The sequence below is a fragment of the Cyrtonyx montezumae genome, unplaced genomic scaffold (assembly GCF_038088225.1).
Source record: "Cyrtonyx montezumae isolate F1298 unplaced genomic scaffold, pur_monq_1.0 scaffold_6, whole genome shotgun sequence".
NCBI classification, from domain to species: Eukaryota; Metazoa; Chordata; class Aves; order Galliformes; family Odontophoridae; genus Cyrtonyx; species Cyrtonyx montezumae.
Genome location: NW_027072067.1, coordinates 7,842,071 through 7,857,175, shown reverse-complemented (window position 1 = coordinate 7,857,175; position 15,105 = coordinate 7,842,071). Strand labels below are relative to the sequence as shown.

The 15,105-nt window shown below is 43.4% G+C and overlaps 1 protein-coding gene across 3 annotated transcripts in view; it reads right to left on the bottom strand.

Moving 5' to 3' along the window:
- IQSEC1 (IQ motif and Sec7 domain ArfGEF 1) overlaps nucleotides 1-6,153 on the bottom strand; it is a 291,545-nt gene extending 285,392 nt beyond the window's left edge. Inside the window, exon 1 of one of the 3 annotated variants that reach the window (XM_065749643.1) lies at nucleotides 5,877-6,153. In XM_065749643.1, the coding sequence (XP_065605715.1) occupies nucleotides 5,877-6,142 (266 nt within the window). In that variant the 5' untranslated portion in view covers nucleotides 6,143-6,153. The remainder of the gene's footprint in view (nucleotides 1-5,876) is intronic. The other 2 variants (XM_065749636.1, XM_065749637.1) reach the window with 2 other exon arrangements.
- Between the last annotated feature and the right edge of the window lie 8,952 nt (nucleotides 6,154-15,105).

Below are 15,105 nucleotides of genomic sequence, written 5' to 3'. Positions count from 1 at the left end.
GTATTGGGTCTTCCTTCTCAGACCTCACATTAGAAATTCAGAGTAACCAGTACGCTGCTGGTGAACTATACATATGCAGAGCATCACATATAGGCCTGTTTTGGAAGTGGGGGAAGAGGATCTTGATCCTTGTATTTTACCCACAATAGTTATAGCAGCTCTCCTTTGCTAGTTGAAAACATAGGATCATGACCATACCCAAATATTTTCCACAAGCGTATTTTTGGAAGTGCATTTATATTTCCCTGGCAGCAAATTCTTAAGGAAGAACATCAAAGCATTTACCAGCATGAAATAGTGCTTGGTTCTTGAAATTCCAAGCACAAGAATATTGAAATTAGGAAGCTCACAAGTTGTGTTCTGCATCAGCAGAAAAGAAGGGTTCATTAGAGAATATTTTCAGATTCACTGGGAGATAATTGTTCAGGTTTGGTCTGTTTTAAGCAAGACAATTCACGTCCAAGTCTTGAAATCATATTTAAACTCATACTCAATAGGATGGGTTACTTTCTGCTGCATTTCTCAAAGTAAAATTTGCTTTGTCAAAATAGCATGCATTTTTGCTGTTTTCTCCACACACCGTATTTTCACTATCTCCTCTGATTTCCAGGAATTTTCTTGATACCAGTACACTCATTGGTCATCACTGTGCTTTTTGCTCCCTGCCCCCCCCACTCTCTCTAACTTATTTTATTAGTCACATAGTACACTCCTGCAGTCGTTTTTTTTTTTTTTTTTTTTTACCATTTTGCTTAACATTTAGCAGATGTTAAGTAAAAGACTTTGCCAATTTTTCAACAGAAACAAAATAATTTAGTTATGTTAGCAAGTTCTTGTCTTATTCTGCACCTTCACAGTATCGATTTCCCACTGTCTGCTAAAACAACAAATGTCTGTTTCAAGAGATTCTCACTCATCTGCTGTGTACAAATAACACTGATGTTGAAACACATGCTTCAAGAGCTAAAGCGCTTTCCTCAGCATCAAATCCTTATTCTCATAACTTAGTAGTCATACTGCTCAGTTACATACTGAAGATAGAATGAAAAAAATGGTTTTCAGTTAATGGAAAATTAAGTTTAAGTTCTACCCAACCCCAGACTTATACCATCCCTGTCCAACACAAGGCTGACAAAGAATATATAGTGTATAATCACAGTAGAGCGTTTAGTTTTGGATACAGACTACTCTTTCCACTTAAAGGTGAGATATTTTTCACGAGCAAAATAAGCTGAACAGGTAGAAGTGCAATTTCTAGTAATAATTTGCACTTCTACTGCAGGCTTCTTTCAGCAAAACTATCAGTCACAAATCACACTTCCCTTCTCAGCTGATTGAAAAAGAGCTGAACAAAAGTATCTCGTGTACATTTCCTTCTGACAAGAAGGCAGAGAAAGCAAGATCTTGCCCAAACATGAGCATGCTAACAGATGACAGATACCTCTACTTTAATTAAAGCAAACAAAACTAAGCTTCCATCAAAAAGCAGCACAAGTCCTGAAACATGATTTACGTCATATGAACAATCTGTCTCAGCAGAGAACATCTCTGGAGGCAGAAAAGTCAGGCTGGTCTCTACACTAATGCAATCTTTGGCTTCCTGCTGAGACTGTGTGCAGGGGTAGCACTCACTGCCAACAGTGACATGCAAAGTCACAAGCTCATTTTATGTAAGCCATAAAGCAGCCTTCACAAAGCACCACAGAGACAGTGCCTGCTTACTGGATGGCACTGAGCACACCTCAGCTCAGATTGAGAGCATCTTCTAAATGCTGGAGACTTCTTAATGCTCTGGGTTGTGACAATTTCTCCCCAGACAAAGCCAGTTGTAAATTCACTTAAAAATAAATCAGTCAGATCAGGTACAGAATTTAGGCTAAGTTGCAAATAACAGAACTCTGAGATTGTTCCAGCTTAACAGACAACTCCTTCTATACCTCCTCCCCAAACAGAAAGAGCTTTCTCACGGTAAAAAGCAGTAAAGAATTTAGCTTTGATAGGTTTAGCAAAAACATCACTCCCCAAGCTGGTAAAATGCCAGCAAGTTTCCACATATTTACATTAAGAGGTGAATTACAAAAGTCGGTGTACTGAACATTTCTTCCTTACACTGAGGATCTGAATTTTAACATTTTTGGTGTTTTATCAAATATTAAATGAAATGGAGTAATTGCAAGTTAGGCTTATGCAACTTAATTAGTTAAATATCTACTGTTATACTTAGCACGCTGATTCACTACATTTAACAAAGCTTTGCAATCAACTAATTATCCACAATTATACTTGTAGATTTTAAGTTTAAGGTTGATTCACACTCAGCAAATTAGTACAAAATTAAGCGAAACACCACCCCAATTTTTTTTTGTATACTGTCTTCCTTGCAAGACAATGAGGGCATCTGCTAACCCATCCCATGCACCTGTCCTCTGCAATCAGCAACCTGCACATCAGAATCCCCCTTTCTACTCTGGCTCTTTTTGTGGAGGGATAACTGACTATTTTTACTTCCTTTTTTGGACAGTTTCAGTGTTGTTTTGTTTGTTTCTTGCATAGATCTATTACTGTGCAAACTAACAGTAACAGAGCACAATAATTACACCTTGCTCCATAAGATCAAGGTAAAAAGTTTCAACAAATTTGCCAACTTCTCCAAATCATTTAATCAGATTTCAGCTATATTCCTCCTGTGGACAAAAATGGAAAATTTCAGGGCTTGTGTAACACTTCTGTGCAATTACAAGTTCACTACCATTTGCTAATATGATGCTCCTGTCTTGACACTGCAGTGTCAGTGAGCAACGCCTGCTTTATACAAGTTCAACTCTGGAGACAGGAGTCTAAACTCTTCAGGAAAAGCTACTTAAGCAATAAGGTACAAATTCTATAGATGACTTCCCAGAAGCATGGATTGCTTCCTAAAAGTACTAATTTCATGAAGCATTTGGCAAAGAGAAGCCTGGTTTCCTTTACAAAGGATTCCAGCTGCTCTATTTTTGAAGCACTGATCACTGCTGGCACCTGGGTATAAAGCAGCCCTGCTGCCTCAGCGGTGAAGACAGGAGCCCATACACAAAGGAATGAGGAGGAAACACCATCTCATATGCTGCCTTTCTCCTGACACTGTAGATAGTCAAAGCAAGCATTATCCACATTTGATATTAAACTGTGACAGAACTTCAGCAAAGAAGGGATCCTTATTCCCCACTTAAACATGTGCAAGGTGCACATAATATTAAGTTCTGAAGAAACTGAGATTTTTCCTCCCTGAATAGGAAGCCAGACAGCAGAATCTGCAGGCTAAGTTTTTAGAAAACAAAGATAACAGCAGGACTGGAAGAAGGCCTTAAAACAACATTACATTCTATCTTTCAAGACCAAGTCTATCTTCCCGCAGTTCCTGCACCCAGACATTAAACTGACCTGGAGCTAGCCTGTTGCACCTGCTCCCAGGTAGCTGGAGCCACAGCAGCTACTGCCACAGCCCCAACCCATGAAGCTGGGGAGCCCACAGCTGTGATCCCCCTATACATTGATGATGCATGGTGTCCTGGAGAATGGGCCAGGCTCACTCCATAGAAAATAAAGTGGGAAGATGACAAATCAGTGGAAAGACAGGACAGGACGCCTTGCACAAAGGATGCCCTGAAGATCTGAGTGTCCCTGGACATATGTGTAGGCCAAAGAGCCCAGGACCAGGCACAGCAGGCTTTCTCCCAGCTTCCCTACTAAGCTCCACAGGGTATGCCTCACAGCGATACATCTCTGCCATAAATATCCCAGATTAATTCTGATCCCAGCATCAAATCCACTTAAGAGACTTAAAAGCCTCCAAGTCCTCAGAGCTGCCTGCCCAAAAAGGGCCCTGCAAATGAGTCTTGGGCTGGTGGAGATGAGACGTTATCAAACAAGGCAAGCCATTTGTACAATTTTAGTAATGTCGTTTGTGAGAGACAAATGGGACGAGATAGCTGAGTTGACATCTCGTACTAACTGCACAGCCACAAGAAATCCTCAGTACTGGGATGAGTGCAGGGGCTAGGATTTGTGTAAATACTTTCTGTACATTTCCATGAATTTATGCTCTGTAAATTTGTACACCATATGTATTTCCTGGAAATAGCTCTTCCGGCTTATAATGAAGACTGGTTGTTAAATGACAGCATATGCTCTCCAGCATGTTTAAGGAGCTATTTACTTAGCTTGCCTGGAGACATCTCTATGAAAAAGAAATCTGAAAGGACCACTCCAGCACCACTAGAACACCCCACGCAGTTAACACAGACAGCAGGGAGAGAACGGGTGGGGGGGGGGGCTGCTTCCCTCCCTCTCTCACCGAGTGTATGAAAGGCATTTGGGAGCAGGTGTACGCAGAAGGGGTAGTGGGTGACCAGTGACCCTTTCCCCACCTCCTTCAATTCCACCTGCAGTACAATAAGAATTTTTGTTCAGGATACCACAATTTCGGGACTCCGTATGCAGTGACGCTTCCTCCCAGATCATAACCGGCCTAGTAAGGGCACACGTGGAGCAAGCAAACTACCCGCGGGCTTGGGGGCAGATCCTGAACTCCCTGAGAGGCAACCTCTCGGCAGAGCTTTGTAGGATCCCGTCCCGTGCCGTAGGTACCCCGGGCAGCGGCAGGAAGCAGACGGGAGGTCCTGAACCAAGCATCCACTCGAGGAGCCGCGCCTTGCTCCTCGGTGCAGCGGGGCCGGCCCGGCGCGGAGATGGGAGCCGGGAGAGGGAGCGCGGCGCTGCGGGGCGGCTCCGGCACAACCCCGGCCTGTGCCCAAGAGCTTATGTATAAACACGGGGAACTCGGGTGTACCAGAACACAAGTAGCTCTTTGTGCTGTATCGGAGCAGTGAAGTGGGCTTTTAATACGATGCATGCTTTTCCCACTCAATTCAAGTAAAACTAAGTCTTAAAATACTTTTCTGTCAATAGAAACGAGGCGGGTAAATGCTCCGACTTCAGTTATTGCTATTCTCAAATTCCTATTACCTAAGAATCGCGCGCTATTAAGCAGCTTTCTTCGCACTGTACAGGAGCACACGATTAATTAGAGCCCCCAAGTAGACACAAAGGTCGAGAGCAAACTTGCCTCTGAATGCGGCGAGGCTGCGTTTGGATGAGTCAGTTCGCGCTGTGGCGAGCTGCCAGGGTCCGCTGACCCCTTCTCCGGGTCACTTTCGTTAGCGGCGAGAGCGCGGCCGCCGCGCGCTGCTCGGAGCGCTGGGAGCAGTGGAGCCCCGTGCCGGCCGGCGGGGAGCACGCAGCTCCTGCCCGGGCACCGCGGGCAGCTCCGGGGACTCCCGCCCGTACCCACGGGGAGCAGCGGCTTCCCGAGGGGCAGCGGTGCCGAAACGGCCGGGAGCAGGCCCTAGGGAGAAGGGCAGGCTCGCCACGTTTCTCCTGACGCCCCATTAGCGCTGCGAAGGTGGAGTGCCCAGAAGCACCCCTGGGAGCGCGAGGTTGCCGGGGCCCCGGCGACGGAGAGCCGTAAAGAGTAGTGGGCATGAAAACGTGCCTAGGGGAGCCCCGGGAGTGCTACCGCCGCTCAGACCCTGGGGACAGGCTCTCAGCGGAATCCCGACTAGAGTGCCGGTGTAGCGGTTAGCATCCAGACGGGAGAGGAGCCGGGGGACCAGGCTGAGATCGCCCCTGCCCAGAGAGGACCCTCTCCGCTGCGAGCCCGCTCAGAGGAGCCTCCCGGGGCTCCCTCCTAGGCGCACGTTGTAGGGGAGTTGCGCTCTTCTCAGAGCTCGTCCGCGGGATGGCCTTGGGAAACCGAAGGCAGGAGACGAACAAGAAGGAAAGCCCCACCAGAGAAACACCCTCCTCGAGAAGGGCACGCAAACCCGGGAGCCGCTTACTTTTCGTGCTTTGCGTTTTCCTGGATAGCGCTCAGCACCCCCGGGTACGCGGGGGGGACGCCTTGCTGGAGCCTGCATGTGGCCAGGTGCCGGTGATGCTCATCCTGGAGACAGGCATTTTCATGGTACAACTTGGCCACTTGCTGCTCTAGCTCGTCTATCCTCCGCTTCTGCTTCTCCAGCAGCTCCTGCTGCGTCTCAATAATCTTGTTCAGCTCCTTCAGGTACTCCGCCGCCTTGCTGGGGTTCTCCGCCGGACTCTCCATGGCCTCCCCACACCTCTCACCCTCGGAGAAGCAGGTGGGGGGCGCAGGTGCCGACCAGCCCGCTCCGCTGGGAACTTAAGCGAGAGGGAAGAAATAAATAACCCGCCGGAAACCAGCCCCCCTGCGAGCTCTGCTCTTCCCCTCCTAGAACGGTCGCTGCCCAGGCGAGCGTAGGAGCGGCGCGCAGCGGCTCCTAGTCCGAGCCGCCATTGCTGATGTTCGGCTTTCCGCTACCGAGCGAGGGCAGAGCCGGCGGGGACCGCGGACACGGAGCTGCCGGTCGGAGCCCCCGCCGGAGCTGAGCGGAGCCTCGCCGCCGCCGCGCTGCTGCTGGCGCACGGGCGCTGTCCCGCCCCACCGGAGCCGCAGCCGGGTCAGCCCGTCGCTTGGCAGCGGCGGCGTCCGCACCCCCGCGGATCTCGCGGCCAGGCATGGGAGCCCGCAACCAGCCCGGCGCTGCGGCTCCTGCCGGCTTCAGTCGCTCCCGCGCCGAAGCCTGCCGCCTGCCCGCCTCAGCCGCTGGGGCCGCCGCTGTCGGGGATGCGCTTTAAGTAGCCGGGCTGCCTCCTGCGGGGGGCCGGCGGCTGAGCGGCTCCGCGGAGCGGCGCGTCCCTGGGCGGCCCGCCGCAGCCTTCCGCGGGCGCGTTGGGCGCCGCCGCCCGTCCCTACGTTTGTGGGGGGCCGATCCCGGAGCTCGGCGCGGGCGCAGCCCCGCGGGCAGGGGAATCCTCGGCCCCTTCTGCACTGCTCTACGGGCGTGCTCTGCCCCCCGGGCTCGGGAAGAAGCGCGCTGTGCGGGGAGGCAGGCGGGGTAGGGCAGCCATGCGGGGAATCCGCTCTGCGAGAACTGATGTAAGGGCGATGTTCCCAGGCACACCTGGAAAACAGTTGTTTATTGTGTAAGTGGCAGCAGGGAGTCGGCTCCCCCGGAGCCGGGAGCTCTCCAGCACGCTACGCTGGAAGTCAGACTCGTGCTAACTGCAGCGCAGCAGAGACCGCTGCCTTTCCGTCAGCAGCCCTGACATTTGAGACCTCTGTTGGTGAGATGCTGCTTCCCGTTAAGGTTGAATCAGGCCAAGAAAAGTCGCTGAGATTGGGGTCCTATATCATCCTTGCACGCACACTGGGAACTCTTAAGAAAACATGGAATAGGAAAGGGAAACAGAAGCAGATACTGCAGGAAGAAGATAAGAAGGTGAATAAATGCTCTTTTCCCCCACCTTCCTTTCCTTATCTCCTTAGTATTTTTTTCCCATCATTTTCTCTCTTTTCTCCACCTTTAACGTCTTCAAGCTTTCAATTAGTATAATTTCCTTACAGCAGTTGTTGCTGCTGTCACAAATGCACTAGTCCTTTCTTGGAAAGTCAGCGCTTCTTAGCAGGATGCTTCCTTCCAGGATGCATTGCTTTGGATGTACAGCTGATGCAGCTGGCTGAAGGAGTGGGGGCTCACAGCAGCCCTGCTGAGAGGTTGGGCTCTCCCCTCCCTCCTTGGAAGGAGGGGCTGTAGTTCTTAAAATGAAATTCTAGAAGATATTTATCACAATTCCTACTTACTGATGAGGGGAGGGTGAGTCTAGAGGTGAGGAAATTCATCTAGCCATTTTCATATGCATTCTGCCCTTAAGGCAGAAAGAAGTTACCCTTAGAACTGTTACTTTTGCTGTGAGGGTATGTGCAACCAGGGCCTGATAGGTTATTACAGCATTACACTCCTGCTGGGGATCACAACTTCACAGAAGAGTCTTTAGCTGCTCTTTTAAGAGGCCAAGTTTCTTTTTGATCAGTCTCATCAAAATTTTTCATTAGAATTGTTGAATATATGAGTAATTATTTCTTCAGAATGCAACTGCTGATGAATGGTTTGCCCTTTTTGGAAGGAAGTGGTCATCACAATATCTCACTGTGGCATCCTGCGTCATTTTATTTGTGGAAATCAAGATGCTTGTCAGGTGTAAATAAAGCAAGGAAACTTAATTTTTATATGCAAAATGAAATGAAAAGTAAGATGCTCAAAGCTCATTAATGTACACAAAAGGCTTATAAAGCATTTCACAGAAAGGAACACTAAGGTGAGCAGCAGCAGCAAGTACAACTAGTGTCTCTTTGGAAGATATCTTTTTGGGTAGATAATCCTGAGTTCATGGAAGGCATGGAACACTGCTAAAGAGGCATGGATCATTTTAAATTATTACTTTCCCTCTCTTACTCATTAAAAGCAAATAGAATCATGCCATATGGGAACTGAGGTATCTTGTTCAGTGGCTTGCTAGATGAGCTAACAGAAATAATACAAGGGCTGCCCACAAAGTAATGCCTCCCATTATATTATTTTGGCCCGTGGTGTCAGAGGTGGATGTTGGTGGTATGGCACCAATATTCCACTGCATTTTGTTGCCATGTGACAGATGGCTGCAGGGGGTGGTCCGACAAAATGGCATCTGATGTGGAAGTGTATATGAAATAAAGAGGTGTGACTGAATTTCTCCATGTAGAAAAAATGGTACCAATGATCATTCCTCAATGCTTTCTAAACGTTTATGGAAATCAAAGAGCAGATGTTGGCACACTGAGGTGGTGGTTGGTGAGGTTTCAGCAGTGATGACAGTGGGTTATCCCCACTGGGGCAGATGTTTACGAGCATGGCACGCAGGCTCTTGTTCATCATTGACAAAAGTGGGGAACTGATGGAAGTGACTATATTGAAAAATAGTGTTTTGTACCTGATGAACATCTCTATCAAATAGTGTTATTGTACTATTTTTATTTATTGTAGCTTCCACAGAAAAAAAATAGGAGGCATTACTTTCAGAGCAATCTATGTAACTTGTGAGGGTTCTAGTTTCACCTTTTGCGTCTTATTCTTTTGTCTGGTTCATTTTGGTTGGTTTTAGAGGGATCTTTTGAGAGGATACTGCTAGGTTTTCCTCTTCTTAGAAATTCATTAACAAATTAATGAGCTTCACCTGTGCAACACAATAGAAAGTGCAAAAAGGATAACAGAGCTGCAAGATCCCAGGCCACAGAAATTGAGGACTCATATTCAAGCCATGGACATGGAAATAAGGGAAAGAAGCTGCTTACCTTGGGTAGGAGGCAGGGATCTCCAGCAAGAGATACCCTCACCTCCCCCTGCCAACCCTTAAATGAGGTTTGGGAAGGGGTGGATCCTGGCTCCACTGCTTCCGGTCACTCAAGTGCACTGCATTGAGTACCCCTGAGCTCCCCTGGGTTGGCCCTGCCTTCCCACCGTATGCTCCATCACTGTTTCAAGCCATCACATGTAGCCCAATTACTTATGCTTTCCCATAGATAACAAAGAATCAAACATATGGGAAACGTTCTACCACAAAACTGTAGGTTAGAGTTAAGAATTTGTACAGTAAGCCTTCAGAAACATCCTTGGTTTGGCACCTGGCTCTTCCTGGATCATGTTACTGATGTGTTCTGCATGTTGCTCAAGAATGAGAAAGGAGAAGTCTGTGTCCAAGGGGATTGTTTCTATGAGCCTCTAAATACATGCATGCTTCATCACCCTTCATTAAATTAGCATGAAGAGTGTAAACTTAGAAAATAAGCATACTCATAAAATCAGTAATATGTTCAATCTCTGTTTGTGAGACAGATAATAAAAACAGATCCATCTTGTTCAGATGTGCTCAGAAAATTAAACGGTATCAAGCCTAAACTTTTTGAATAGGAAATTAACAAAATAATGTTCTTATTACTTGTTAACATGTTATCTTAGACTGTCTATTTTTATAAGATAAATAGTACATAGTTAATTTTTGCCAGAGAAAGTGTCAAGGAAGATTTAAATATTAAGAGAAATATTGCTTATTCAGTAAGTAGAATCCTCTTACTGACTTATTACTAGCAGTAAATAAATAACCCATCCCACTTTAGGTAATCCTTAAGATGATCATAACTTGAGACCACATCAGATCATATTGCCTGGCGAATTGATACCCTACAAAGCACATTTTGTGAATGTTGGGTCATTAGTTCCAATGTCTGGTTCAAAGTCTGATTGCAGCTCAAAAAGAGCCTTGTCTGCAGAGCTTAAAGTTGCCTGGCTTAATGTCCTCTGTATCTTTATGTGTCCAGCAGAGAACAGTATGTTTGTTTGCCTATTCACTTCTGGAAGTCTGGCACTTACTGGCATTTGCTATATGTCTAAACTGGATGTTTCATCAGTTTCAGGTTTGTTGTACTGCTTTAACGTTAAGCTATATTGTCACTATTCCAGAAGTTTTTTGGTATGGCTAATAGTAAGATCAGTGAACACAAAGCCAGATAACTTAATTTCCTCAAAGTAAGATATTTCCAGTGAAAAGCATTTCAAACATATTTTTCAAGTAGAATTAATTAGACCAGTGTAATACAAAAGACATGGACCCAGAAAACATGCAGTTATTTGCACTCACTCTTAACTCTTCCTTTGATCTCTCTTAAAAATATCTATCAGAAACTGCTTCTTTCGTGTTCACTGCTTTTACTGTCATTTCCCTCACTCCTTCCTTGTTTTTGCTGTGTTGTATTTGGAGATTTAATGTAATATTAGTGTTTATAGGACCGTTAGATTTTAAGTGTAGGTACAGACCTCATTCCTACCATGTGCTTAATGTCTCCCTCTTTCCATGTGTCCTAATAATGTGGGACATGTATGCTTTTATGTGATAAAGAGCACACTCACCACATAGCCAGAAGTGCTTGTTCATGCTCTGTGGGCTGACAGTGGGAAATCAGCTGAGTGATGTGAGAAAAATCAACGCTGTCTGTAGCCTGTTTGTTACATCCTCCAGGCTCCCTGGAGAAAGAAGGCAATAGAAATTACACTGCTGACCTGTACTGTTGTCCCCATAGGCCAAATGCTTGCTGCGGGACTGCTGTCTGACTCTAAGGTACTGTTTAACTATTAAAAAAAAAAAAAAAAAGTGCAGTATTAAAGACTTGAAGTCTTTTAAAAACAATGATGTTTCCGGGTTGTTTTCTCCCCTCCCCTGGTCAGGTGTAAACCACTTTTAAAACTGACATTTTATTATCAATATAGCCGACTTCCTTTTTTTTTAATACCTTTTCCTATCACATGTTTTTCTTGCAATGATCTCTAGTAAAATCTGGTCAAATTACCTTTGAACTACTTCATAGACAAATAGCATGTATTGAGACTTTCATTTCCACAATTCAGCCATTCTTCTAGTGGAAAGAATGGTCAATCCTGAGGTATTCTGTACTTTATTCTAGCATACTACTTGCACTGCCACTTAGAATTTGTACAGATGTGCCATGAAAGCACTTGAACAATTAGGCTATGTTTCTACCCAGACAAGCTAAACATGATAAAATGATGTGTTTTAAGGCATATACTCAATACAATAGAAAGTACTATTTTAACTTTGAATTCAAATTCTTAGTGTAATAATCATTACTGTTTGTATGAATTGCCTTTTAATTTACTTGTAAAGTAAGTGCTAAATTGACTCTTTTGGGTTGTGTATCCTGATCTTGAAGTTTGCCTGCAGTCTGGTCCAGAGCTAACTCATGTGAGTACCTACCCTTAACCAAATCTTTTAACTCTTCTGAGCCTTTTGTGAAAATATTTCCTTTGGACTTCTGTTAGTTTCTATGAATTCTCCATATCTTGTTTTTAGTAAGCAACATCAGAGATTGTTAGCAGTTAAAAAAAAAAAAGGCAAAGCAGTTTTTTGTTATATAGACTATTTGGGAAATGACTGTCATTGTGTCAAGAAGAATAAAACACTGTTAACATAAAATATCAAACTCCACCAATATAAACTTGTGGAACGAACTAACAAACTGTCTGACTTTGATGAAAGAGGAAAAAATCAGGGATAGACTTATGAAGGAAAGAGCATGGTGCTTAAAACAATGGTTCAGTTTTTTGTGCCAGAAACACTGAGTGCAAGGCTTATGGAGTGTTGGGAGACAAGTGTGCTGAGACTCTGTGTTGTGGGACAGATACTGTATTCTGGCAAGCTCAGGAGAATACAGTCATGTAGACTGCTTGCAAATGCAGCAATTGGTGTGATTCGTAGAAGAGCTGCAGTCCACTTCCTAACCTGGTGGGTAGCAGCACCCATCAGCGTAGTGTAGCCTTGAGAAATATTACAGGAGAGGATATTGCAAAAAAAAGTGTGAATGGTTCTGCCAAACATTAATGAAAAATGCCAAGTTCTGCTGGGGAGTACAGTGTGGCAATAGAAGAGTGATTGTCTGTTAAGCCAGAGAGAGACAGGAACTTAGAAATAGGTTTAATTCAGCTATGTGGTCAGACAAACATGATTTCTTAATTATTACATTTCCTGAGGGTATACAGAATATAAATTTACCTTGAGCTACTTAAGCTTCCTGGTTGTGATTATCACAGGGGTTTTCGTGACCTGTTACAAAAACAAACAAGATCAAAAAAAGGTTAAAAAAAATCATGTGTATGATAGTTCAACTTGAAAATGTTGCATAAGAACAGCTTTAATCTACCTCTGTGAGTCTTTTCTATGCACGTTAGTCTTTTTAAGTGAAACAAAACAAGACAATTTCAATCCTGGAAGGATTTTGCAGTGGAAGTAATTTTAAGAAGGATACCAAATAGAACTTAATAACTCAAATACAGAAATAATTATAATGAAATCTTGAATACAGCTGTAATGGTTCCTTTGATAATTAAACTTATTTTATAAATGGTGCAGAAAAATAATTTTCTAAGGTATTTAAGTTGAGATTCAAGCCAAATCAGAGCTGGAATGAGGGACACCTTTCATTAAAGGATGATATTTTCAGTTAAGTGTGAACTGTGACTGAAGGAGAATAATAAGCACTACAGTGTCAAATATCTAGTGCCAATAGCAGATGAGTGCAAGAAGAAAATGCTTCGTGTTAAAGATGAACAACACAGGTGTATTGGCAGGGACAAAACCTTAGAAATCAGATTAGGAATCTGAAAGCTAAAACGGGAAAGCAAACAAACACTCCTAAAATTACAACTCATGAATTCATGAGAGGGGGAAGAAATACCAAATGCTAAATTGTGATTATATGAATTTATTGCAACATTCTTCTATTTCCAGGACATAAAGTTGTGAAGTATCACATACAATACATTATGAACATTTCAATAAAACAGCACAATAAAGTTTTCTTGAGGTCTGCTCTAAATAAAAACCTAAATAACACTTTATCCTATGGAGGGCTTTCGTTTGCCAAGTTCTACTTAAAGGAATAATTATCTATGCTGCTGAAATTAAATTGATGCATAACTTTCTATGTTAAGTTGCATTCTATTTTGATTACCTGCATGTACATTTTTATGTACCTTTTTTGTTTCTGTGTTTTAAATGTTTGGATTAAGTTTTTATGTGCTTATTACATTTCTCAGACTCAATTGTCCTGGAGAATTTCTGAAAATAGTACTTTTTCAGAGGAATATTAAAATTTAAAGTCTGAAGAAAAACCTCTGATTAAAATACGAGATCCTCAGAAATATTTATTTGTCATGGACATTTCAAATTAGGTGCCTAATGATTCTTAGTGTTGGCTTCTTGTTCTCATTTCACAGCTTTATTTGGCACAATTGTATGTTGCTTCTAGGATGCTATAAACAGAAACTCAGATTACACAGTATTTTTTACATTACGAAAATAATTCTGTCTTCAGAACAATGTTGATAAAGTGAAATAAATAGAAATGAGGCAATGTCCTGTCTGATTAGTATTAAATGCTGTATTTAGTTTGTATTTTTTCCATTGTATGTAAATCCTGTGGATACATTTGCAAATAATTTGTATGTTCTCTATACCGTCATGTGTATGTGATCAAAACTAATAGGTAATTCTCATTTTGGCACTCAATACATTCAGAGTGCTAGAAAATTCACCCTTGATGATTCTTGTAAGTAGTATACATCTCTGTATCTCCTAGTCTTTATATGTCAGCTCATTTGAAATCTTTTATCTGTAAGTGGTTTAAAGCAGCGTTCAAAGTAAGATCTACCAATCAGTCTGGAAGCATGTACTTCACTGAAAAAGAAGCATATGGCAGAGGCTTGGAGGAAAAAAAACAAACCAGTTATTTCACATCAATTGCAACAATATACAAATCTTGAAGGCCTAGGTTCATGATCCTTTCAGTGTGACCCAGACTGTCATTTGGCTGAGTATAGTAATGTGCATCTGACCATTTCTTAGTAGTGCAGTGAACTACTTCACCTGTTTTTTTCTAGTTGTACAACATCCGTAGAGTAGCTACACTGCTTACTGTCAAGAATAGCATAACCAGAAAGAATGTTGTTTTACTATGAATGTAGTTTAGCAGATAGAAATGGGCAATGTTAATACAGGCTGTCATTAACTAAACAGATCACTAGCAGACAATTACAGACTGCTACTCAGAATCATTGCTTCCCAGTTTATTTCAAAACTCTGTCATAGTAAACAACAAATTTCCATCTATCTGTCTGCAAAGTGTGTGTTGTATTGTAGCATATGTGCAATATACTCTGAAGTGTTCTGGTGCCACAGGTGGCTTTTCCTTGGCCAAATGGTGCAAGGCAAAGAATGACTTTGTGTTTACGCATAAAAATGCTCTGCAGAAAACTGGCTCCGGTGCCAGAGGTGAGACATCAGCATCAGCGTTCTCTGCTCCAGCTGGAGCCCTGCAGCCTTTGCTAACTAGCATGGGTACAGCACTGTGCTGACAATTTAAGTCCCAGCTAGCTCATGGATCTCTTCATAGTCCTATATATTGAGATTTAACATGAACTTCTATTACAAAAATTAAACGTGTGCATAACAGAGAAAAAAGGATCTATTTAAAATCTGAAGTTTAGGAAATACATGACTTTTTCATCATTAAATATTAATGGCAGCAAGAGAAGAGGCACTTTTAATGGAAGGGCTGATGTATGCTACAGTGTTTATTCAGAGTGTACCTTGCCCTCTCTTCCT